This window comes from Platichthys flesus, chromosome 23, assembly GCF_949316205.1.
Source record: "Platichthys flesus chromosome 23, fPlaFle2.1, whole genome shotgun sequence".
Lineage (NCBI taxonomy): Eukaryota > Metazoa > Chordata > Actinopteri > Pleuronectiformes > Pleuronectidae > Platichthys > Platichthys flesus.
Genome location: NC_084967.1, coordinates 8,107,871 through 8,131,022, shown reverse-complemented (window position 1 = coordinate 8,131,022; position 23,152 = coordinate 8,107,871). Strand labels below are relative to the sequence as shown.

Here is a 23,152-nt window from a genome sequence, read left to right as displayed (position 1 = left end):
CACCACGGTTTGGACCTACCGAGCCCAGTTTTTATGATCTGGTGATTTGATTTATATGACTTGTGCACAGTCATATTCGACAAGTAAGGAACCCAGTGGATCAGCAGCCTCATGAATCCATCCCTGTGACCTTGACACAAAACAACCCAGTGTTGTTCTATTGTTCTATTATATATGGACGTTCTCCAGCAGAAAAACTACATAAAATGACAGAAAGCATCTTTGAGACTTTGATTTTGTTCATTCCAACATCAAGGAGGAGGAGGGTGGTTTTACTGTAGCATGTCATCAGGGTGCGCAAGATGCTTTGGCTTCACTTCTCTTGCTTTTTTCACTTGAATAAAAGACGTTACATTTGAGCAGCAAATCACATTTGATATGACGGATATCTCTTCCGGCGCAGGTCCTCAAAGTGTTTTGAGCTCCTGGAAAATTTTTTTGAGTGTTTGTATTGAAGCTGATACAACGTGCGTAGCTTCAGGTGCGTCAGAGCGTCCCTGAAGAACTTGTGCAGTGCCGGTAGTTTCAGAGCTGCTCAGACGCCAGTCGGCCGCCTGCAGCCTTGATCAGTGCCAAGAGGAAATGACGGAGGATTAGGCCTGGAGTTGTTTGAAAGCCCTGGGCCCCTGCTCGCAGTGCCCATGGTGGAATCATTTCAAATTCTACAATTGTTCCGATCTCCCATCACGTAGCCAAGCTTTTCTCACTTTTTGTCGGTTTTTACTTGGCTGTTTACACAAATGATAAAAGCGGAGAGAAGAAGATGAGAAACCATCTGTCCAAGGGAAATAAATCTCAAGTGCCCATTACAACGTTACAGTCGATAAGATAAAGAGGAAAATATAATGAAGTTAAACAACAAATCAGAACAAGAAAATCCTTCAAATAGAAAAATCAATGTGAACAGCCCTAATTATATTGAACCCCAGAGAAGTGAGCATAGAGGTGTGTGTCATCGTAACAGCTGAGTTACATGATAAAACTCTTAACACCAAAAAAGGGGCTTCGTTAAAAATGTATTTTGAAGTGCTGATGTCTGATTTTTGGATTGATTGTGTGATTTCCTCTTTGATTCAGATCATTTGAATCCAAGATGTCTGAAGAGGAAGTTGAGGAGATGCAGTAAGCGCTTTTATTTCTTCTTCCGAGCGATTCCTGTGTTTTATGTGCAGATCATATTTTTGTCTTATTGGTCTAAAAGTTCAAATCTTCACTTCTTTTCTTCTCAGAGACAAAGGTAAGTAAAGGCTTTGAGAGCGTTTAGTGTTTTTTTTCTTCAAGCAAAATGTCACTACTAAGATACATCGCTAGACGTAGCTGACCCGATTATGTCTTTTCAGGGGTAGAAACACAGAAAGAGGAAGGTAAGAACTTCTGCACGGCACTGTGTGTGTGTGTGTGTACAGTATCGTTCCCTACATATCTGCTGTCAGCGATGAAAGCCATGTTTTCTGTTTGAATGGGCCGTCGGCTCATGTGTAACTGTCACTTTGCATCAAAATTATCTCAATCCCATTTTGAGCCTTCGTACATCTGTATATTTAAATCTCCTGGCAGAGGTTGCGAGGGAGATTTTCTCAAGTGAACTTATAAGAGTATGTTTGGGGCTTTTAAACCATGTTGTTATTTTGTCAATCATCATGTTTGTTTTTGATATTTACATTTAATCTATAAAACGCCCTTACTGCACAGTTGCTTGAGTGGCTTTATCTTTACTTTTACTTCACAAAATATCTGTCAAATATATATTTTTTTAAAGAAATTGAAAGTTATGAATTTTCAGCCCTACAACGTCTTTAATGTATCAAACTATTATATGCTAGTCTTAAATACATTTACGTTTATATTAATGTATATTTAACTCCCTTTGTCTCCTTTTGTTGTGCTTTAAAATAAGTTATATTAAAGAAAAAAATTCACTGCATGAATAGTTTGTTAATTAATGTTGAATTTTCAGGTATTGTGGTTTTTCCTTCATATATGTCGTACTTGACATGAGTCCTAAAAGTCCTAAGTGGGACTTGTTGAAACCTGCAGAAACCCTGTTCTGAGTATTTCTCATTCTCACTGGATAAAATTACACAAAGTAAACACAAAATACATGTTTCTTTCCTGTTGTTCTGTCACATGTTGAGATTCTGCTTTGATATGTAAAATTTTACAAAACAGCACACAGCCTCACTTTGTGATCCGACATTGTTCCCTGTGTTAGCTTTGTTCAGACTGAATGTCAGATACCAGCAGTGGGTTTTTCAGTTTCTCCCAAGAGACAATATCACAGTTCTCAGAGTTTTACCAAATCCCAGCTGCGAGCAGTTTGCCAGCATCTCACTGATCCACTAATCCATAGTCTGCTTGCCCAGTCATGGAGACACTGAAAAAGGAAGGTTTGTATGAATAGTTTTTGTCTGGAAATAATGCCTTTTATTTATGTTTTTTTTTACTTACAAACTGTGGGATGTTATTGTAGTGGAGTGTGTGTCTGGCAGCCTCCTGTTGTTGTGTTATTTTGCCAACAACAACCCTTTTGTCCTCATTATTCTATGTTGTGTTTTTTTGGCACATCAAAGAAGTTGCACCTGAAGTAGAAGGTAAATCTCTTTATTGTTGTATTTGTCAGTATAAACCCAACTGCTTCTGCTATAGAATAATAAATAGGTAGAAAATGGATAACATTAATTGTAAACTTGAAATTACAGTAGTTATTTTAGTACTTGTGTGTAATGCTGCTCATATCAATGCTTTTGCATTATGTACAAACTATATAAAAACCTTTTATTTTCAATTAGAGCCTCTGCCTGCACTTAACAGTAAAATAATGTTTGCCTCTCGTTAACCTTTATCAACTTTGGCTGCGAATGAGCCGCCTGCTGAGTTAGTATTTGTTGAATACATTCCAAAATCTGCTCTGTGAAACGTGTGTCTACACTCAACTCAGACAAATAATTAGAACTGGGATCCAAGGAAAAAACACTTCAGAATATTTTATCTATTTACTTGCAGAAGATTATTTCCTCCCTAAAAGGTTTTTTGGTGGTTTTCCCTGTAGTTGAGTGTTAAGGACAGATGATGTTGCATGTTGTTAAGCCCTGTGTGAGTTCTGAATATTGGCTTAACATTTACAATTTGACTGATTGAAGATGAACAGATTATAAACATCTCAAACTGTTCTTTTTAATTTGAACATTTTGGAAACCTTGTTTGTTTATTCTACTGTGTGTCTTATTGCATCTAATCATGTTGTAATTATTTAATTATTGTTTCTCACCACCTCAGAACCTCCTCCCACCACTGAAGGTAATGACTTGTTCTACTCTCATATTTTTTCGTCAGGTAATCAACAATAGACTTTGACTTGAGCTTAAGCTATTCTTGTTCATATTTGGAAAAAAAGATCCTTGTAATTTGATCTTTGCTAAAATAAGGTCAACTGTTATTTGTCCCACAACGGGGAAAATTCTCGATGTTCGAGCAGCAAGGGAAGTCAGAAGTAAACATCAGTAAATTAATGAGTACTTTTAAGTGAAGGAAAATCTATAAAATACTATAAATGGAATAAAAACAAACTGTCCTCTTCTTTCGACCAACTCAACTGCACATTCTGACCCATTACCTCAGATCATGTTCATGCATCGTAGCTAAACAAAACAGATAATTTTCTGATCAGCTGTTCTCCCTTTCTTCCATCGATCATTGAAACGTCTGCTCACATCACCTCCACAAAGAGCCTGCAGAAGAAGGTAGCATATAGTTGTTTTTAAGCTTTAATGCATGGTGTGACTGAATAACACTATATCACTCTGGCTTCTGTACCCCAACATGTTTCACAGTCACTGAGCTCAGGAGAGAAGATCTTACACCTTATATTTGTTGGAAATAATAATAGTACGTTTTAAATTCCCTCTTTCAGATTAACTCATATTGGGTGTAAATGCTTTGCTTTTTTTATTCTTCCCCTCATGCCTTTATATTTATTCTGATAATACACTTTTATAAAAGAACTGCCTCCACTGTCAAAAGGTAAAGCTTTCATGCCCTGAAACCCAGATAATACTTTTACTGTAAACTCAATATGAAAAAGCATTCAGGCGTTGTTTAGACTTTCTATTTCTTCCCCTGGAAGTGAGGAAACTTTTCCAAATCAAAATATACAAAAGCAGATATCAGCACGGAGGGAAACAGCATTTGCAAATAATAAAGTACATCCATTTATGTTCTGCCTGCTGATTTTTTTTCCTTTTTCTTCTTCTACTGTAGAGTTTCCAGTTGCAGATGAAGGTACTGTTCGCTGCTGAGGAGGATTTTGTGATCATTATTGTTGTCTAGCTGATGTGTGTGTTTGACAACTGCTGCAAAACAACTGCTCTGCAACACATGCTCACAAACACTTGCCAGAGTAAAAGCTGTGTGTTATTTCAAAAACAGGATATTGGGATATTATGAAGATCCCATCGTTGTTTCACTTGTACATTGTGTTACACATGCTGCTCATTATGTGACAGCTGCACTGGACATCGTGCATAAAATGGCTACAGACAAGAATGTAACAAAAAAACACAAAAACCATTGTGCTGAATCCAGAAAGAGTTTATTTACAGACACAGTACATATGTCAGAGTGTGTGTTGAGAGTGTTTGTATTGTATGGTGATAGATAATCTGTTGCTTAGATGTTCCCATACCATGGGAGCGAGTCAAGCTCTGTGACCTCTGTCATTTTATCTATCGAGGATCATACAATGTGACGTGAGATGCACAATTTAGACAAATATACTGTTTTGTCAATATTAACATCTTAGTCTTAAAAAGATCAAATCAATAAACAAATACAAATAAACTGTATATGAGCATAAGGTGGTATCTTAACTGTAATGTCCCTTCTTTTCACGACAGCTGATGACCCAAAACCCAAACCAAAGTAAGTCCTCTGTCATTGTTTATATCGTCCAACTGCTGACAAACTGGGTAAAGTTCTTCTTCTAATGTTTTATTTTAGAGCGTTTACTCCAGCGATGGCTGTGCCAAAGATACCAGAGGGAGAGAAAGGCGACTTTGATGTGAGTGATTGATGCCGTTTCAAAAGAAATGTTTGACATTTGGGGATTTTCTTGCAGCGCATTTGATGAGATGATTAATTTATTCAGAAATATGATGCTACAGTAGCTTATCCTAAAGACAGGAAGCAGTTCTTACACCAACGGTTTTTGTACAGGTGAACCAATCAAGATATATTTGATTGCTTTAGATCATTTCAATTAGTGTATTTGTGATAGTGCCCGGTTAGCTGTTTGCCACAGTTAACAGTCTCCACGCTCTGCTATGCCATTCTAAACTATACTAACTGACTAGACATATCCTTAGTGCACAGAAAGAAGGTCTATAAGTTTAATTCCCAAAAGTCAAACTAGGTCTTTGAGCAACACAGATAAAATCACAACTTAAATTGCCTGATTATTTCCCATTAAGAGTATAGTAAAAACAAAGACCCTCTTTTTTCTCAAGTTTTGTGGAAATTCAATCAGTTGGTTTTGTGTAATTCTGCTGACTAACAAACAAACATACAGAAGGGGGTGAACTAGGGTTAGTACTAGGTCTTACTTAGAATTTGAGAAGAGAATGTTACAAATGGAGGTCCTCTTAAGAACAGCACTTCACACGTGTGTATATGGCTGCAGGACATCCAGAAGAAGCGCCAGGAGAAGGATCTTGCTGAGCTGCACTCTCTGATCGAGGCCCACTTCATCCAGCGGAAGAAGGACGAGCAGGAACTCATCACTCTCGTTAACAGGATCGTAAGTCTTCCAGGAACGCTGGCCAAGATCGCTGGAGTGATTCATTGAATCATACCATGTGTTTGTGTGTGTGTGGATGTGCAGGAGAAGCGTCGTGCTGAGAGGGCTGAACAGCAGAGGATCCATGCTGAGCAGGAGAACGAGAGACTGGCACATGTTGCTGTGAGTAATCGCCGCCATCTCATCTTTTTCAAGACATGACGCTGTATACAACAAATAAATGACTGGCACCCTGGAGCTCCACCTAGTGTCCCAAATATGATTAGGGAGTTGGGACTGTGTGTGTCCTGGTGAGCAATCTTCTCAGGCTGCAGGGAGTGACAGATACTGGGTGTAAAAGCCCCTGTCAACAGTGAAGAAATACCCTATCCATTATGTTTCACCTATATTTCTTTATTGTCATATCCTGTAAAGCAGCAGAGGAAGGCCAATCTTTGAAATATGAGTGTGCTGCTTACTGATTACACATTACAGAATTGTCACGGCAAAATATTTTACGAATCTGAGTAAGAAAAATGATGTGTTATACCTCTTCACTGTCTTTGCACAATACATAAGCAGTATATCAATAATATATATATTGAAGTTGTATTATATTGGTACTTATAAAAACTTATTTTGTCATTTTATTGCCCATACATAGTTGCTTCATATGAGCCGGGTAAATGGACAACTGTGTGGTATCAATGTAGTGATTATATGTCAGTGTTGTGTTTACAGCTTGTTTCTGCTGCCCACAAGAGGCCCAAAACATGTTGTTAGAAATCAATAACAAACTTGTTGTTATGATGAACAGATTTTCTTGCAGCTACTCTAAAGGTTACCTAAGTCGTTGGCCGGTGAACAGGTGTTTCTATTCCCCCGGTCATTGTTGTACAATCTGTGCTGCAGGAAGAAAAGGAGAGAAAGGAGCAGGAGGACGCAAGCAAGAAGCAGGATGAGGACGCCAAGAAGAGGAAAGCTCTGGCAAACATGACTCACCAGTATGCCGGCGTCCAACAAAGGGTCAGACGGCTTACAAACATGTATTTGAGTTTAGAGTTTAAATAAATAAAGGTAATCATATTTGGCTTCCTCTTTTATCCTTTCCTCCTGTATTTATTCTTCCATCCAGCAGGACGGCAGGAAGGGAGCTAGGAAGCAGACAGAGCGAGAGAAGAAAAAGAAGATCCTTGCCGACCGGAGGAAGCCGCTCAACATCGACCGTCTCAGTGAGGTCAAACTGAAGTGAGGAGAGTTTTCACTATGACCAGCGCTGTAGTCGGACACATTTCTAGTCTGATCTATGTGATTTGTTTGTGTATAAACTGCCATCAACTTCCCCTTCCCTGTATTAGTTTTGACATGGTCTTTTAGTTTTCTGTTTTTTAACTAGGTTTTGCTCGACAGGGAGATAGCCGATGAGCTGTGGCACTGGCTCATGACACTGGAGGCTGAGAAGTACGAGCTCACCGAGAAACTGAAGAGACAGAAATATGATGTAAGTACTTCGCCTCTGGATGTTCATGTGCTGATTACTCTGTGAAATTACACGAGTGAAAGTCATTTTCTCCAAACTAAATTTTTTAACCATGTTATCGGTAGAAAAGTGGGATGACAGCGTCTTCAGAAGAGTTTGTCTACTGAATTGAAACACAGCTCATATCTATTAAACTTTAGAAGTGCTGGGCTAATTTTGTTTCTTTTTAAATTGCATCTGGATCCAGCTCCATACAGATATGATACTGGAAAATTAATTACAAACATATTTCCCAAAGGGTACACACTATACATTTTAGCTTTGCTTGCAACATTTTTAATGTAATTTAGTTTTTTAATTGACAAGAAATCAATGAAGTATGATGTGCCTAAAATCTAGCTTAGATTTATGTGCTTATATCAATGGGATATACTGATTCTCTGAAAAGCCAAATAATGTGAAAGCCGAAACGTATGAACCACTAATGCAAGACTGTCCTCGGGGCAACTATCTAAAAAGAATGTGGCCTGACTTCCAGATCAATGTGCTCCAGACCCGAATCGCTGTGCAGCAGAAGATGTGAGTAATAGTTAATGAGTGTGAGGCTCTGGTTGTGTAGTTATTGCTGTTTGTGTGCTAGAGGCTCAGCAACCGAGTCCTGGGCAGCGGGGATCAACACAAACAGTAGGTGAAAGTTGTACCAAAAAGTCAGATTATGTTGCTACAGCCAGTATCACCACTAAAGTAGGCACCATTTAAAGAAACTAGAAAAACAAGACAATAATTATATATGTTTGAAATCATTTGGTTTCTGAATGTGAGTTTCATGTAGAGATCAATACCAATCTGCGCAGTGTAAAGTTAACAGCTTGGGCCAGACTCTGTCCAAAGGCAAAAAACTCGTTAATTAAAGACGTTTGAAGTGAGATATTCATGCAATGTTGGCAGAATGGAAAACCCTCTCCCTCAATTTAGAAGAATTCACACATTATTCCAAATTTTTGTAGCTGCCAGAAATAACCACCATCCCCAATTTTAATGTGCGTACAGGTAATTCTTTATTAAACAATATGATCTTTGGACTAAACCAGGCTAGCCATTTCCGGTCTTTGTGCTAAGTTAACCTGTGTCTCGTTTCAACTTCACATTTGGTGGACTAACACCAGAGTTGTATCAATCTTATCATTTTATTAAGTGAAAAGCATCTTTCATAAAATGTAGTATCTGGAGGCGTTGGTTTCATTTACTTTAAATCCACTACCTTTCATGGAAATTTTTTTTTAACACAGTCTGATCTAAAATAAGATATCCACAACATAATTCCATCTGTTTGACAGGGATTATTTGATCTTAGTCCCATTTTGCTGTCAGTGTCTCATCCCTCAGTTGTAGCTGAAAGGGACATTTTGACTGCTCATGATGCAAGAACACCCAAAATGCCACAAACACTGCAGCTCTGAGCCTCTGCTGCCTCACCCCTTAGGATTTAGTTGATTGATAGACTACTTGATGTGGGTCCCCATCTGCCGATGAACATTTTTGGAATTCAGGTAAACATGTGTTGCCCTGCTGAGCCCCTCTCTAGGATTATAGTGTCAGATCTTAAGGGCAAAGGACAGCAAAAAAAATAATGTATGAAAAGTAAGGCTGCAGCTTTGTCCTGTGTGAATCTTCGTGCTTTGCCCTCCTTTAATAGCATCCAGCTTTAGTGTTTGCAATCTTCTCTTTTTTTTTAGAGCTCCACACTATGTTTCCTGACGTTTCTCCATATTATAAAAACAACAGAAACACAGATTTAAACAAGTTGTTTGTTTGGGTTACACCCGAGCAACAATAACAACAATGCACGTAATGGAGTTTTTCTAACACGTAGCTTTTTTGTCTGTGAATCCACAGCGCCAAGGGAAGAGTCAAAGCCAAAGGCAGGCTGCGATAGGAGTTCTCTGAGGGAACATCTGAAGACGTGCAGCAGTGGTGAATCAGATTTATTACATAGTGCCTGACATTTCGTGGGAGGTATAGTGGACAGTGTGTCCTCCATCCGTCAGGGTGTCAATCTGCTGGTCAGTCTATAATCATTTCAAGAGCAGAACTCAAATACCCTTTTAATGAAATGCCTTTTATGTATTGATATTTCGCAAGTTTGGCCTAGATTTTAAATACCAACATTACTGTCACTGTGCAACTGTGTTTCTTTTCTAGATTTGGACACTGCACTTGTGTGTTATTTTTTCAAGATCTTGGATGCCATACTATACTATTGTTGTTTGTTCTAGATTTTGAGCCACTATTCTATATATTGGACAACACACTAGTGTTTCCTTTTGATTGCCACACTATGTACTGTCATTTTTTTCTAGATTTTTGAAGCCACACCATATGGTATGTTGTCCATTTCTAGATTTTTGCAGCGACGCACTGAGCAGTCATTTTTTTTCTACATTTTCGAAGCCGGATCATATGTTATATGATATAGATTATTGGAGCGTCACACTCCACGGCTGTGTTCCTTTTCTAGATTTTGGAACCAGGCACCATAAAATGTGTTATTTTTTCTAGATTCTGGGGGCGTCGCACTGTTCTTTTTGCTAGAAACCGTCATAATGTCTTTTCTAGATTTTTGAAGCCGCACATATAGTATGTCTGTTTTCTTGGAGTGGCAAACTGCGGTCGTGGTTTTTTTTTTCTAGATTTTTGAAACCATACTGTACTTCTACATTTTTTAAGCCACACTTTAGTGCACTTACTTTTTGGTTACCTCACTTATAATGTTTTTGTTTTTTTTTCTAGAGTCTGGACACCAAACCACTGTTTCTAGATTGTAGCTAGGGAAAAAAGAAATAAGAATCTAGAAAAAAAAACATGATGTGTGCCATTGCAGATATAAAAACAGGACAGCATTGTGTGGCGTCCAAAATCTAGATGCCCAGATCTACAAAATCTAGAACTATTTCATGGTGGGTTTTCGAAAAATCTGGAAAAATACAATAATGTGCCATCACAAAACGTGCAGCTTCCAAAATCTCAAAAGCAGTCGAAACAAGTATATGGTACTGCTTAAAAAATGTAGAAAACACAAGTATGGCGTCCACAATCCAGGTATAAAATGCATGACAGTGTGGCATCAAAAATCTAGAAAAGTGCAACACGATAGTGTGGTGTCCAGAAAGGACAACATAGTGTGTGTTGATTTTTCAAAAAGTTAGTCGAAAAAAACGACAATGGATTGCAACTTTCAAAATCTAGATTAAAAATAAACATTGTATATAGTGCCGCGACGAAAATCTCGAAAAGAAAACACGACAGCATAGTGTGGGGTCCAAATCTACAAAACACAATGGTATTAGTTAAAAAATGTAGAATACAGTCAAAAATCAAGAAAAAAACACACTCAACTGGTTTCATTTTTGATTTAAAGCAACAATCTGCTGTTACATTGTGTCTGCCGGGATTGTATGTACTGTGATGAGAATGGTTGCGTGATGGGGCCATCCACTCGAGGGCTTCTGTCTTCACCGTAGTGTGGCTGATGAAAGCCAAGGGATGTTGGTGTTCATCTCTAGGGTTGCCTGCAAAATGACAGCTCCAAGACACAGTTCTTTGTGTGCAAAATATGTTGTGTTTCAAAGTCAGGAATTTAGAGAACTGGTTTCTTACCTTGAGACTGTTACTGCCTCTTCCATTCGCTGTAGCTGGTTCCTAGTCTGACAAAGGTTGCAGGACTCTATGGTATGGATCTCAATCAACTTTCTTTGACATACTACTAAAAAACTGATGGTATTGTAAGACAATTTATATTGTGTGTTGGTGCTAATAAGTAACTCAAGTGGCAATAAAATACTTACATTTATTCTTTTGTGAGCCATCCACAGATAACCCAGTGCACAGTAAATTTCACATGTCGATAGATATGTAAACATAATTAAATAACCTACAGCAGCACGCTGCAATAGTGCTTGTAACATTATCCACATACTTAAATAAACGTTTTGGCAATACAGTACAGTGTGGTGACAACAGTGCAAAAAAATAATGGACTATGTACACAAGTGACAGGACTTACGTTTTCTGCGATTCGTGAGCAAAGTGTGCATTTTAATTCCTCATCAAACAAAAGTCTATTTTCGTACTGGTTAACCGCTGTCTGCCGAACAGTTCTTTGCCTTTTGATTGCTCCAGGAGCAAACTACACTTTCTACCTTAGCCTACGAGAAGCAGTGTATTTTCCAATATTCAATATAACACCAAGCTTTTTAAATAACAAATGAAGCCAACTTACATTTCTTTCAGCTAGCCTGTGAGACAAAATTGTTCTTACTGTAGGTCTGAGCAGGGAGCAGAACAGTGCATTTTCATGGTTGCAAAACCTTAACTTCAAGTTCAGAGATGATAGGTTCAAGGAGCGTCAGTCCTTTGTGCACAACGATGAGAGAACTGATGAAGTTCAGCTCCATTTCACCACAAATGAGTTTCCCGGATCTCAGCAATCACCTGACTGGCTTTCTGCAACGCCTGTGCAAAATAAATTATAACACCCATCAGCTATTTTAAGACATTATCTCTGCAGGCTGTCCGTAACATTAGATCAAGAGTTTGCTTGTAAAACATGGACAACGCAGCAGGAGATGCATTCACAACAACACAGAAATCTCTGGAGCGTTCAGGTGAGGGGAGGAGCAGCAGGCAGAGGCAGGACTTCACAAATTAATTCTGCTGCAGACATCACGTTTTTGTTTACATCAGAGTCAGCTCTTATCACCTAAAGATCTTGTGGTGTATGGCACATCAGCTCATCTGGACATTCTCCAGACTTATTACCAGGGGGCTGGCCGGAGAAAATCTGTAGCCTGTCACTTGGACATTATCACATAAAGCCTCTCTGGAGAATGTCCGACAATTATACAGAGATCAGTGCATGTCTGTAAGCTGCTGTAGAGAGCTTTAGCTCATCGAGAAAAAATACACACCATCAAGGTGGAGTGTGTTACCTGTAGCATGTCCGCGGCCTCCTTGCGCCGCTGAGCCATATCCTCTGACTCGGTCAGCAGATCATTGAGGAGGCCAGATTTATACAGCTGGCCAACAAGCTCACTCTGGAGGCTGTCCTTCACATGGTTGACCAGGAAGTGCATCACTGCCTTCGGCACACTGCGGCACACAGAGTGAGAGGGAAAACAAATCGAACAGATGGTTGAGAACAAGGCAGCAAGACGGCCGGATGATTGTGTCCTCCTCCAGATGGAAGGGCTCAAGTTTGACCCAGCAGGTGTGGCTGTCAAGGTATCGAGGGGAGATAAATACGAGCTAAATACAAGATATGTAGCCTAATTGAGCTCGGGGGACCCTGCACCCCAACAATATGGTGAAAATTTGTAATGTTTTCTTTGGTAAGATCAAATTTGACCTATTAGGTAAGGAGATACAAGTTCTTATATTGTTTTGTTTTTTCAAATTATTATGATGAGACTCTAAATAAAAAAAATATATTCAATACTTTCTTTAGGAAATCAGATTTGATAAGACAATCTTTGGGCTAGTTTATTCTCTTAAGGTAATTTCCTACAACAGCTGAGGCCTGCTGTTTTTCAACTTAAACAAGAGTAAATGCTACATTTATTTTAATTAATACATTTTATTTGTGCCAACATTAAGTTTCTACAGCAGTAGATTCGTGTAAGTAGGATTTTGTCAAAATAAACTGCCTTGACTGATTATTGTGAGAAGGACAGAGTTGTCCTTCATAAAATCATCTATACCGGACTGGGAGGACCTACCTGTCCTGAATGTTCTTTCGGACAATGAGGAAGTACGACTTGATGAGGCGTTCGATGACCTCACAGTCCCGCTGCTCACGTGATGACAGCTTCCTGGCGGCTGGCACAGGCTGGAGGGAGAGTGTAGAAAAAGGTGTTTTTTTTCCAGTCGGTCACTGTAATCCTCGTACTGGGGCATGCTAACAGGTGGACGTTACGTTACCACATCCAGCAGGTTGACGGCTCCTTTAAAGGGGCTTCCAGGTCCAGAGCCGGGGGCTTCCTCTCCTTTCTTCAGCATCCCCCTCCAGTTGCCTGTGCCGTCCTGCTCAGCCTGACGAGCAAGAAGAAAAATGTAGACGCTGTCATCAAACCACCCTCGCCAGTGATTCATCAGAACAGGGTTCACCAGGAGAGGATGGTTAGGGTATAAACATAGACTGTATATAAAGATAGACGATGCATTACCATTTCCTCCCACTATACAGAAATAAAGCCAAAATATTGTATGTACAAACGCTGACATTTTGTGCATTCGGTGCCAGTCTGTGCAGTGGCGATCAGGGAATGATGCCGCTGTGTTGAGCCCCTGCTGATACATGCACTTAACCAACCGTGAGTTAGTCTCAGCTGTCAATCATGACATTAACCTTGTGTTTACAGCATCAAACAACTTGAAAAATAAACACTGATCATATCAGTGTGATATGAACTAGCTAAAATAACATGGAGAAGACAGGGTTCATGACCTGTATTGCAGCCAGCCACCAGGGAGCAATCAAGAAACTTCGGCTTCACTTTTGGGGAGCTGTCCTGTTGTCAACCTTTATATACAGCCTATGGATATATAACATTACAATCCTATGCAGGACAGCCACCACAGGTTTAACAGGCAGAGATTCCACAAGCTATAGATTTAAAAATGGGCACATAACAGTCAGTGTTCATCCTCCTTAAATATGAATTTACAGCCAACGACTTCAGTACAAAAAGACTGAGTGTTTAAAGGAAAGGAGAGAGAGGAGGGAGCAGGCTTTATGTGTGAGACAGGTGGACCAGCTTTAGGGAGAGAGAAACTGAAGAGAAAGTAACAGTTGTTAATACACGTCCACACAGGCCGAGGGGAAGCAATCCAAGAGCACGGCATCAGCAGACAAAGATCAGAGTGCATGCCAGCAGCCCATGCCCATCCATGCCCCACTGCCAGCCAGACACAGAGCCAGCGAGCTGCGTACGTGCCCACCTTGGCACCATCCATGTCTGCTCCAGACGCGGGGGGCTCGACAGAAACCACAGTTGGACCAGCCGGGCCTTTGCCAACAGACTAGCAGGAATATGAGAGCAGGAGTGGAGAGAGAAAAACAGAGGAAATGTGGAAAGACATTTGATGGTAGGAGAAGACGCTCTCTGGAATGAGAGAGGCGAGATCAAATTCCTGGACGGAAACTACCCGAAGCATTTGGTCCACAGATCCTCACGCCGCTGTGCTACGAGTGATTAACGCTGCACAAGACCCCTTATTCTTCTCTGCTATTACATTTTCAAATAAGACTGTTTCTTTCACCTTATCCCTAGGCACTGCAGCGGGCAGCTCTCTCATCCTGTTCCTCCTTTCCTCCTAGAAACACACAAAAATTGATTTTACTGGTTTTGGCTAAATTATTTCAACATATTGCAGATAATTTACTGGAAAAGCCATCATTAAAACCCTACTTGAGTCAAGTATGAAAACTACAGAGAATGGGGATTTTTTAGGGTGCATCCTCATCTTATAAACCAGGTTGTACATGATGGGTTTCAAATGTAATATCACAAGGAAGGAAGATACATTCTTGATTCAGGAACATAGATGGTGTCGTAGTAACATTATGTTACGCCTACGCACTCCCTGGAAGTGAATATGCTTTTTTACAGAAAGATGTTTGAGGGCACCAGAGGAATTATTATACGAGGTGGAGCATGAAATATTCCTCTTAACTCATTAAAATGGGCAATGTGTAAGAACTGACCAACTGTCAAATTCATTCTCCACAGAAAAGGAATATATAACCAGTTAGGTGTGGCATCTTTCTATGCTGTAAGCTCAAGTAAATGCACTCTATATCCCCTTCACCAGTCTCATCGCCAAACCCTGCTTTTAGGCAAAAACCCGGTGAACTGTCAGAAAATTAATACGTTTTTACATACCATTTCTGTCTACCTGTCATTTTGGGTGTGTGAAGTTAATCAATTAAAAGCTCCAGGTAAAACGTTTCCTAAATAATCTGGATATTCAAGTTTGCTTTTTCTATACTTTGTTTTGGTTTCTGAATTTTTGTAATTATCACCTAGATTTTTTTTCTTTTACCAGACGTGACTTGTTTTAGACAAAAATTATTGGGATTAAGCAAATTGTATGTAAAACATTTGACACTGGAAATTGTGAACGGCAGAACCTTCTCAAAGTCTGACATTAAAAGATGTAGCTGATCTTCTGCCCTGCACAGATGATGTTTGGTGAAATGACAATAAAGTTGTTGAGTCTGGATCTTGAATCTAAGATTATTTTCATTTACTTTTGTATATTCTAATTGAATGACAGTAAATACTTTTTACATACTGGTGTTCACTGCTAGGCCTTGTAAGAAGTAACATCCACATCTCTTCTCTATTTATTCTGCCATGATTATGTATGTATTATGTATATATATATATATATACACCTTTTCTGCTCGATATCTCTATATATATATATATATATATAGAGAGAGAGAGAGAGAGAGAGAGTTCAAACCTCTATATTGTTATTCATGACACCACAGGCATCTGCAAAGTCTGGATGTTTGGTGTTGATGTAGGCCAGCTCAATCGCAACCAAGTTGTGGACCTGTGACAAGTAAAGAGGAAAATGTCAGTCGGCAGTTCAGCACAGAGATATGAGATCATGCTAGTAGAAGGTGGAAAATGCAGGTACCATCTCATTGGTGATGGGCAGTCTCTTCCTCAGCAGGGAGGTGACCACTTCCACGATGGCCTCATGTAGCTTAGGGAACCTCTGCAGCTCCTGCATGACAAGAACGATATGAATGTCCATAATCGAGGGAAAAAATGTAATACTTTCCCAGACAAAGATGTGGGCAGAGCTGATAACCTGTGTGCTGTAGTTGCTGCAGTGCTGAATGATCCTCTGCATCTCCTCATGGACCAGCTCCACACAGCGCAAACTGGGCTCCTCCAGGCGTTTCACCTGCTTTTTCACCAACAGCTCGAAGGAGACCTCGGGCACAAACAGCGACGGGCGCGGGCCCTGGTGTGAGGAGGGAGCTGCAGGTTAGTGTTTGGGCAATTTGTGTTCAAAGAACTAAAATAGGCTGCATCGAGCAGAAAAGGTCATGTTTTCTTCTTGTAACAATGTCACTCTTTATAAGGATGATGCAGCGACACTCACAGTAGCGTTCCGTATGGCTGTCAGGATATCTATGGTACTGAGTCCTCCCAGAGGATCCACAGACTCCAATGTTCTGCCAAAAGTCTCGTGGAATATGTAACAAATTCTAGCTCCGCCGCACCTGAAAGACAGCAGCGGGGGGATATTAGCTGTGGTGTGAAGCCTTCCTCTCCTGTCAGCTCTTCCCTCACAGCGGCTGTGCGTGCCTCAACTCACAAGTTGTGTCATATTAAATGATGAAACAAATGCAGCTATTTTGCTCATTTCCCCAACGCTGGAGAGACAGCACCTCTCTGTGGCCAACCAGAGGAAGTGGGCCGGTACTCACAGCTCTGCCGTCTCGATGTACTTGGCCGTGCCCTCGATGGTGTTGCAGTATTCTGTTGCGAATTTGGTGATGAGCTGGAGCAACGTGGCACTCTGGTCCTCGACGGGTTCGCCGTAGCTGCTGAGCAGGGACTGGTACTGAGCTGCCAACACGTTGATCCGTGCCTTCAGCTCAGGGAGACAGTCTCGGATGTGATGCATCAGTAACCTGACATTGTGACGGCAAAAGGGCAGAGGGCTCAGATTTTATGCAGATGTGTGAACTATAGTGAAGCTAAATGCCTGTTGTCTGAATGAGAGATAATAATTTTCCCCTTGATGGCTGATTAATGCCAGAACATTCAACACACTGTTGCTGACATAGCCTAATGTGTCCTGGTGTTTAAATCCATACACACACATCTGTGTCACTCATTTAACTTTTGGTTAAAATGTTATCGTTCATGAGGAAAAAAATAATTCAGTTATTTACTTTATTCATTTTTACTCTCATATTTTAACCATTCATGAATCCTTCTGAGCACAGTCCAAATCCTGTTCTAAGTTTGAATAATTCACTATCAGAAAATCTTTGCTTCTACAAGTTAGACCAAGATAAATCATGTTAATTTCCTTATTCAAGCTTGATAAACGTTTTCTGTTGTTATGTGATAGATTGTTTTTGCCCCAGTCGATTTGTTTGATTGTTTATCAGCAAGATTATGCAAAAATTACAGTACCCAATAACTTTTGGCGCAGATCTGGCATTTTTTGTGGTTTCATAAGGCGACTGTGGGCTGGAGGTACACACTCTACTGACTGCCGTTATATCTTTTCATGATATTGTTTGTGGTTACCTATTCAGGGTCCTGGCCAGGTACTTGGTTCCATTTCTGTTGGCAAGAGACGGATATTTCTTCTGCAGGAAAGCGTATTCGTCCCGGATGGCATCAGCCACAGACTTTTTATTGTTGATGTCCAACTGGCTCCTGAAGGCAACATAACATTGAGATAATTCGAGCTGGACAATAACCATAAATAACAATAAATACCATTAGTAACATCTTACATTATTTATATAAATATCATGATATCTAGTTTAATATGAGTCTGATTGATGCTGACTATAGTGAACTGCATGATACATTAAAAGGGGAGAAGCCATTTCATATTAAACAACAACACACAGTGTAATTACTGTGATAGAAGCTAGACAGATGGATGGATGGATGGATGGAGAGAGAGAGAGAGAGATAGAGAGAGAGAGAAAGGTAGATGGATAGAGATAGACAGGTGGATAGATAGATGAATAGTTAGATAGATAGTGATACATCTGCCTTCAACAGCAGCATTAAAAATGTATTATGGTACTTTCATCTCTACTGAGCTTTTTCAATTATTACACACATCTCCATCATGATTATTAAATAATTTAGTAGTATAGTATATTCAGTACAGTAAACAATTAACTCTGCAGACCTGTTGACGACTCCGATGAGGCCCAGTTTGACAGGAATGACTCTGCCCATAAGAACATCCATCGCATCGGTACCAGCGTCCATCAGGTCCAGTTTGGTCACCACAGCAAGTGTCCTCCTGCCTGGTGAGTCACAGAAACGCTTACCAACACAGATCTATTTGCCGTTTATCATTAAATTGTGATGTCTTCTTCTTAGTCTCTCTCACCATCGGGGTCGACCTCCCGTGCCACCTTCAGCGCCTCCGAGGTGGCCATGTCTGTGTTGGCAGCCGTGACAGCCAGGATGATGGAGTTTGGGTTGGAGATGTGCTTCAGGATCAAATCTTTTATCTGAACCTCAATGTCCTTGGGCTGATCCCCTACGGGAACCTGAAGGGGACAATAAGGCGATGGAAAAGACACACAACGTGTCAAATGAACATGCTGCACCAGAGGGTAGGAACTAATGTGGCTGGAATCAAAGCCTGTACACACCCAGAGTCTGAAAGTTTAGACGTAGTAACAAAGAGTTCATAATTCACTGCTCTGTACAAATATCAAATACACAACAGCATCGACCAGACAAATCTGGTAAAGCCTCATCTTAGGGAGGAGGAGAAGGAGGGGGGTGACATGGGTTACCTTGGTGATTCCTGGCAGATCCACCAGTGTTAGGTTGACAACATGAGGAGAAAATATCTTCAGATGAATGGGTTCATCGCTGATCCCCTGCAAAGGAACAAAAACACAACACTTACTGGTGTATTTTTCATCTTAGAACAAGTTAAAAATAATTTACTAACTGTCAGAGCACAGATTTTGCCTACTGGATGACAGTTTGAATGATAATGATATTAGATGAAACATTTTAATTCCCTCATGCACAGCTCTTATCTTTCTTAATGATAAATACCCGGAAATGTTTGAAAAGTAATTTTATAATCGTCTTAGACTTTCAGCCTGAGATGAATTGTGTGCAATATCTCTGAGCCCCTCTAGTTTTTATTGCTTATTTTATCCAAAGAGTTTTAAACGTAAATGAAAATGACTTTGTAACAGCTGGAACTGTTGTTACATGACCTCTTGGGTTTTTCAAACATCTCAGAGAAATGGATGCATCGCTCTGTGACCTGGGGTAGGGTTAGGGTTAGGTTTTAGGTTAAGTAAAATATGAGGCACAAACTGTGGCTAAGTGTCTTTAATGGCTACCCAGAGGAGTGTGGGGAGGATGGGGGGGGCCTGTTGGAAGTGTTTTGACTAAAGCTGCTTGCAGACATGCACTGAACTCCGGATATTGGTCGGAAGGGCTGTACGTGAGAACACAAATGTCTGAGTCAGTTGCTCTGGACATTATCTGGAACATTTCCACCCATCCCGCTGTGAGAATGGAGTGGCAAAATGTCTGGAAAATGAACAGCAAGTGAGTGGGCGTGTTGTCGATGTTTATTACCCTTATGTTTTAACCACGGTGGATGCAAAACAAAACGAAACAAAAATAATAGAAGTGTGGTTATGTTACGAGCTCCTTCTTCTATCTGCTTTCTCCTCAGCTTTCAAGAAGCACTTCCAAACCCCCTTTGGGTCCCAGTTGTCCTGAGCTACATGCTTGATTTTCCGCTGTGGTCTCAAACTTGGGAAACCTACTATATAAGCTCTGCAGTAGAATCTGCTGCTCTTAGCTCAGGGCAAAACTCAAACTCAAGCATTACTCACATTGTCAGATGTGTAACAAAAGTTGTGTAAGCTTTCATCTCACAGTGTCAGGATTATTGTAAATCTCTGAACATATGCGTTTGTCACTAATCCCTGGTTCTGCCTGCAGGTAGCCTGGGAATGTGTGCTTAGTTTTATAAGTAAAAAAGTAAAGTAGCAAGGATTATATTTGTCATGTTCCAGCCTCCCATCATTAACAGTTACATTAGTTCAATAGTGGTGCACCTAAACATTAATGTAGCTTTGTATGTCATTATTTAATATCTTTCTTAGATTTCTGATCTCCACCGCTCTTTCCAAACCTTGGTCGTCAAACTGATTTTTTCATGTGTTTTTTTTTCTTTTTTTATGCATTGTCTTCACCATAGACTCTACATAAAGATGGACAACATGCCAGCTCCCCAAAAGTGAAGCCAAAGCCTCTCATTCAGCCCCTGGTGGCAGGCTGTAGAATAGCTCATAAACTCAGCCACACCCAATGCAGTAAATCAGGGGTCTGCTTTAAAAAATACAGAGAACACAAGAGACCTCTTCATTATCTATCATCTCACCTTATTATTCCCCGACACCCGCTCCGTCTCATTCTCGATTTCTTGCCTGATTTCATCGAAATCTGTGTAGATCTGTGTAAAGAAAAATAAAAAAATTTAAATAAAAAATCAGGACAAAAGGCTGTTAGTGAAACACTTCACTTCTCAGAGGCACATACCGTATTTTTTGTGTGCAGAAACTTGCCCCACTCTTCACCCTCTCTACCTGCGAATCACAATAAAAGCAGTTTGGGTCACGCCATTCACTCAGCCCTCTCAACGTGGAGGAATGAAGTGTTGAACTACTCTGAGCAGGCGGCTAAGCAAACACAGAAACCACTAGATGCACAATAAGGATCGAGAACTGTCAAGAGTTACTAGTCCTGTGAATAAGGCACCAGGATGGATGGGGGTAGAGCTAGGAGGCTGAATTAGGTTATTTCAAAGCTGTATAATGCACCTCAGTGAAGAACAGTGGGGTTTCACACCCTGGGATCTGCAAGTAATTAGAAAGAAAGAAACAGACATTCAAAACTGTCGCTGGCATCTGGGGACGAGGAAAACAACATATATACAAGAAACTATTCAACCTGGACAACAACAGTTTTAATCATGTGCCCTCCATTTGTGTGGAGAACAATCTAAATATTGTTAATATGCTCAACTAGAGAGCACTAAGAGAGCACACACCCTCCTATGGCTGAAAGGCCAATATTGCGATCAGATACATATACATACACAGAAATTATCTACAAACAGTTCACACTGAAAACAGGCAAAGTAGGTTTTTAATAACTGGATCCTAATCCAGATCCTAACCATATTTTCCCCGTAGGAAGATATCAGCATATCCCAGATTTTTGGGAAAAATACCTTTGCAACGTTTCTTTTGGAGTTGACTAAAATCCTGCATCTCACAATGTGAAAAAAATATCCTGGATCCTCCCTTGATCCAGATCTGCATCCAAAATTGAGTGGGTTCTTCCCTAAGCCATACCACATCATCCACCAAGTTCTTGTGTAATTCTGCTTTATAACAAACACATGCAGACCCTTAGTCGGAGGTTCTTATAATCAGGCATCCGACCTGGGTGTTGAAGTCCTAGCAGTGAAAACCTGCTGAGGTCAGAGGGATGTTTGTACATACCACCGTCGTCATTTTTCCTCGAGTCTCCAGGATCCACGTGGACCAGCTGGAGGATGAGTGGTCGCCTAGTGACGACGCCAGTCCCACGAGGAAGAAGGTCCCTGCCCACCAGGCTCTCTAGCACCGAGCTCTTACCACTGCTCTACAGACCCAGAATAAAGAGGGAGACAGGGATTAGATATTTAGGTCATGTTGTCCATGACGGTTATGGCAACCCTCCACTTTGAAAATGTATGTGCATCTATTTCGTGATCTTACGGTTAAGGTATTTGGAGCAAAAAACTTAAGACAACATTTTAAAGTTTACCAACTTTGCCAACTTTAGTTTTTTCCCAACAAATTCTACAGTAAAATCTCCTGAAACTTGAAATGTAGACGGGGGGGGGGGGGGGGGGGTCACCATGAACAAGTGTGAGGTGAAATATCTGTGTCACCTCTCAGGGATTTCTTAAAACAATAACTAATATCAAAAGGTTATGAGTGCCATGCTGAAAAAGTACTGGACTTTCCCCTTATTTTCTCAAAGATATTCTACAGTAAAATATTCTGAAGCTTTACATACTGACAGTGAGGGTCACCATGAACAAGTGTGACGTGAAATACAGGCCACCTCTCAAGGTTAAAAAAAGAATGTTTAATATGAGCAAGTTATGAGTCACATAATGACTTTCGTCTAAAAAACATACACATGATAGTCTTTTATACTAGTTATTGTCGCGCAGTGATTAGATGAGGGAGAAGCCAGGGGCTGTATCCATCAACACCAGAGATAGAGGCTGCACAGCTGCATTGCACCTGTCTGTTACTCAAGCACTGACCTGGTATCCCCTACAGAGATTCAGTGATTGAAGATGATCAAAATAGATGTCAGTGCCTCTGCCAGAGTTGACTGCAGATGAGCTTTGCAGCAGTGTAGTGTAGTTCAAAGTGTAGTTTAATGTATAGTGAAGTTCAATTTGTAGTGTGGTTGAATGTGTAGTGTAGTTGAATGTGTAGTGTAGTTCAATATGTAGCTCAATGTGTAGTGTAGTTTAATGTGCAGTGTAGTTCAATGTACAGTCTAGCTCAGTGAGTTGTGTAGTTCAGTGTGTAGTTCAATGTGTAGTGTAGCTCAATGTGTAGTTCAATGTGTAGTGGCGTCTAGCAGAGCTTCCTGGGTAACAACCATCTCATGCAGCCACTAAATACCTGTGGTGTCTGAATATGTAGCATGCTAGTTGAGTAAACACAGCTAGCAGAGTTACCTTCATTCACACCTGTCATTAAAGCTAGCTTATCTAGCTAGCATGGCAGCTAAATGAATGCACACACGACCAGCATCTTACCTGAGTCCCGACCACTGCTATCTGCGGCAGCTGGATGATATCCGCCCCCACCGTGTTGAACACGTCCTGCAGCTTGTTTATCACCGGGATAAGAGCCTCCATGTTTGTGCTGCACCGAATATCTCACAAACAGCGGCTAATTTCGTGATGGAGCCAAAGTCATTCAATGTCCCACCGACACCACCATTACAGCAACACCCACCGGCTGGAGGAGAGTAGCTGATTCTTCGTGTGGTCCTGGG

General features: G+C 40.5%; 2 protein-coding genes across 3 annotated transcripts; one reads left to right on the top strand and one right to left on the bottom strand.

The window, feature by feature from the left end:
- Positions 1–1,093: 1,093 nt before the first annotated feature.
- On the top strand, positions 1,094–10,048 carry tnnt2e (troponin T2e, cardiac). Its single transcript, XM_062383039.1, is given in 11 exon segments — positions 1,094–1,122; positions 4,536–4,543; positions 4,893–4,928; positions 5,010–5,056; positions 5,675–5,791; positions 5,876–5,953; positions 6,683–6,796; positions 6,906–7,018; positions 7,181–7,271; positions 7,789–7,829; positions 9,147–10,048. Coding segments are annotated over 11 exon segments (714 nt in total). The 3' UTR covers positions 9,187–10,048.
- Positions 10,049–11,077: 1,029 nt separating this feature from the next.
- LOC133948722 (dynamin-1-like protein) lies at positions 11,078–23,149 on the bottom strand. 2 transcript variants are annotated; one of them, XM_062382680.1, is made up of 19 exons: positions 22,911–23,149; positions 21,586–21,727; positions 20,618–20,664; positions 20,460–20,531; positions 18,838–18,924; positions 18,423–18,585; positions 18,216–18,336; positions 17,594–17,725; positions 16,759–16,965; positions 16,431–16,551; positions 16,134–16,289; positions 15,957–16,046; positions 15,777–15,869; positions 14,568–14,621; positions 14,247–14,327; positions 13,227–13,337; positions 13,025–13,134; positions 12,239–12,398; positions 11,078–11,762 (listed from the first exon to the last, which is right to left on the bottom strand). In XM_062382680.1, exons 1-19 carry the CDS (start codon positions 23,010–23,012, stop codon positions 11,706–11,708), a joined length of 2,106 nt encoding a protein of 701 aa, XP_062238664.1. In that variant the 5' UTR covers positions 23,013–23,149; the 3' UTR covers positions 11,078–11,705. The 2 variants fall into 2 exon arrangements, with proteins under 2 accessions (XP_062238664.1, XP_062238665.1); XM_062382681.1 differs by lacking the exon at positions 14,247–14,327 and having other exon boundaries at positions 22,911–23,148.
- Between the last annotated feature and the right edge of the window lie 3 nt (positions 23,150–23,152).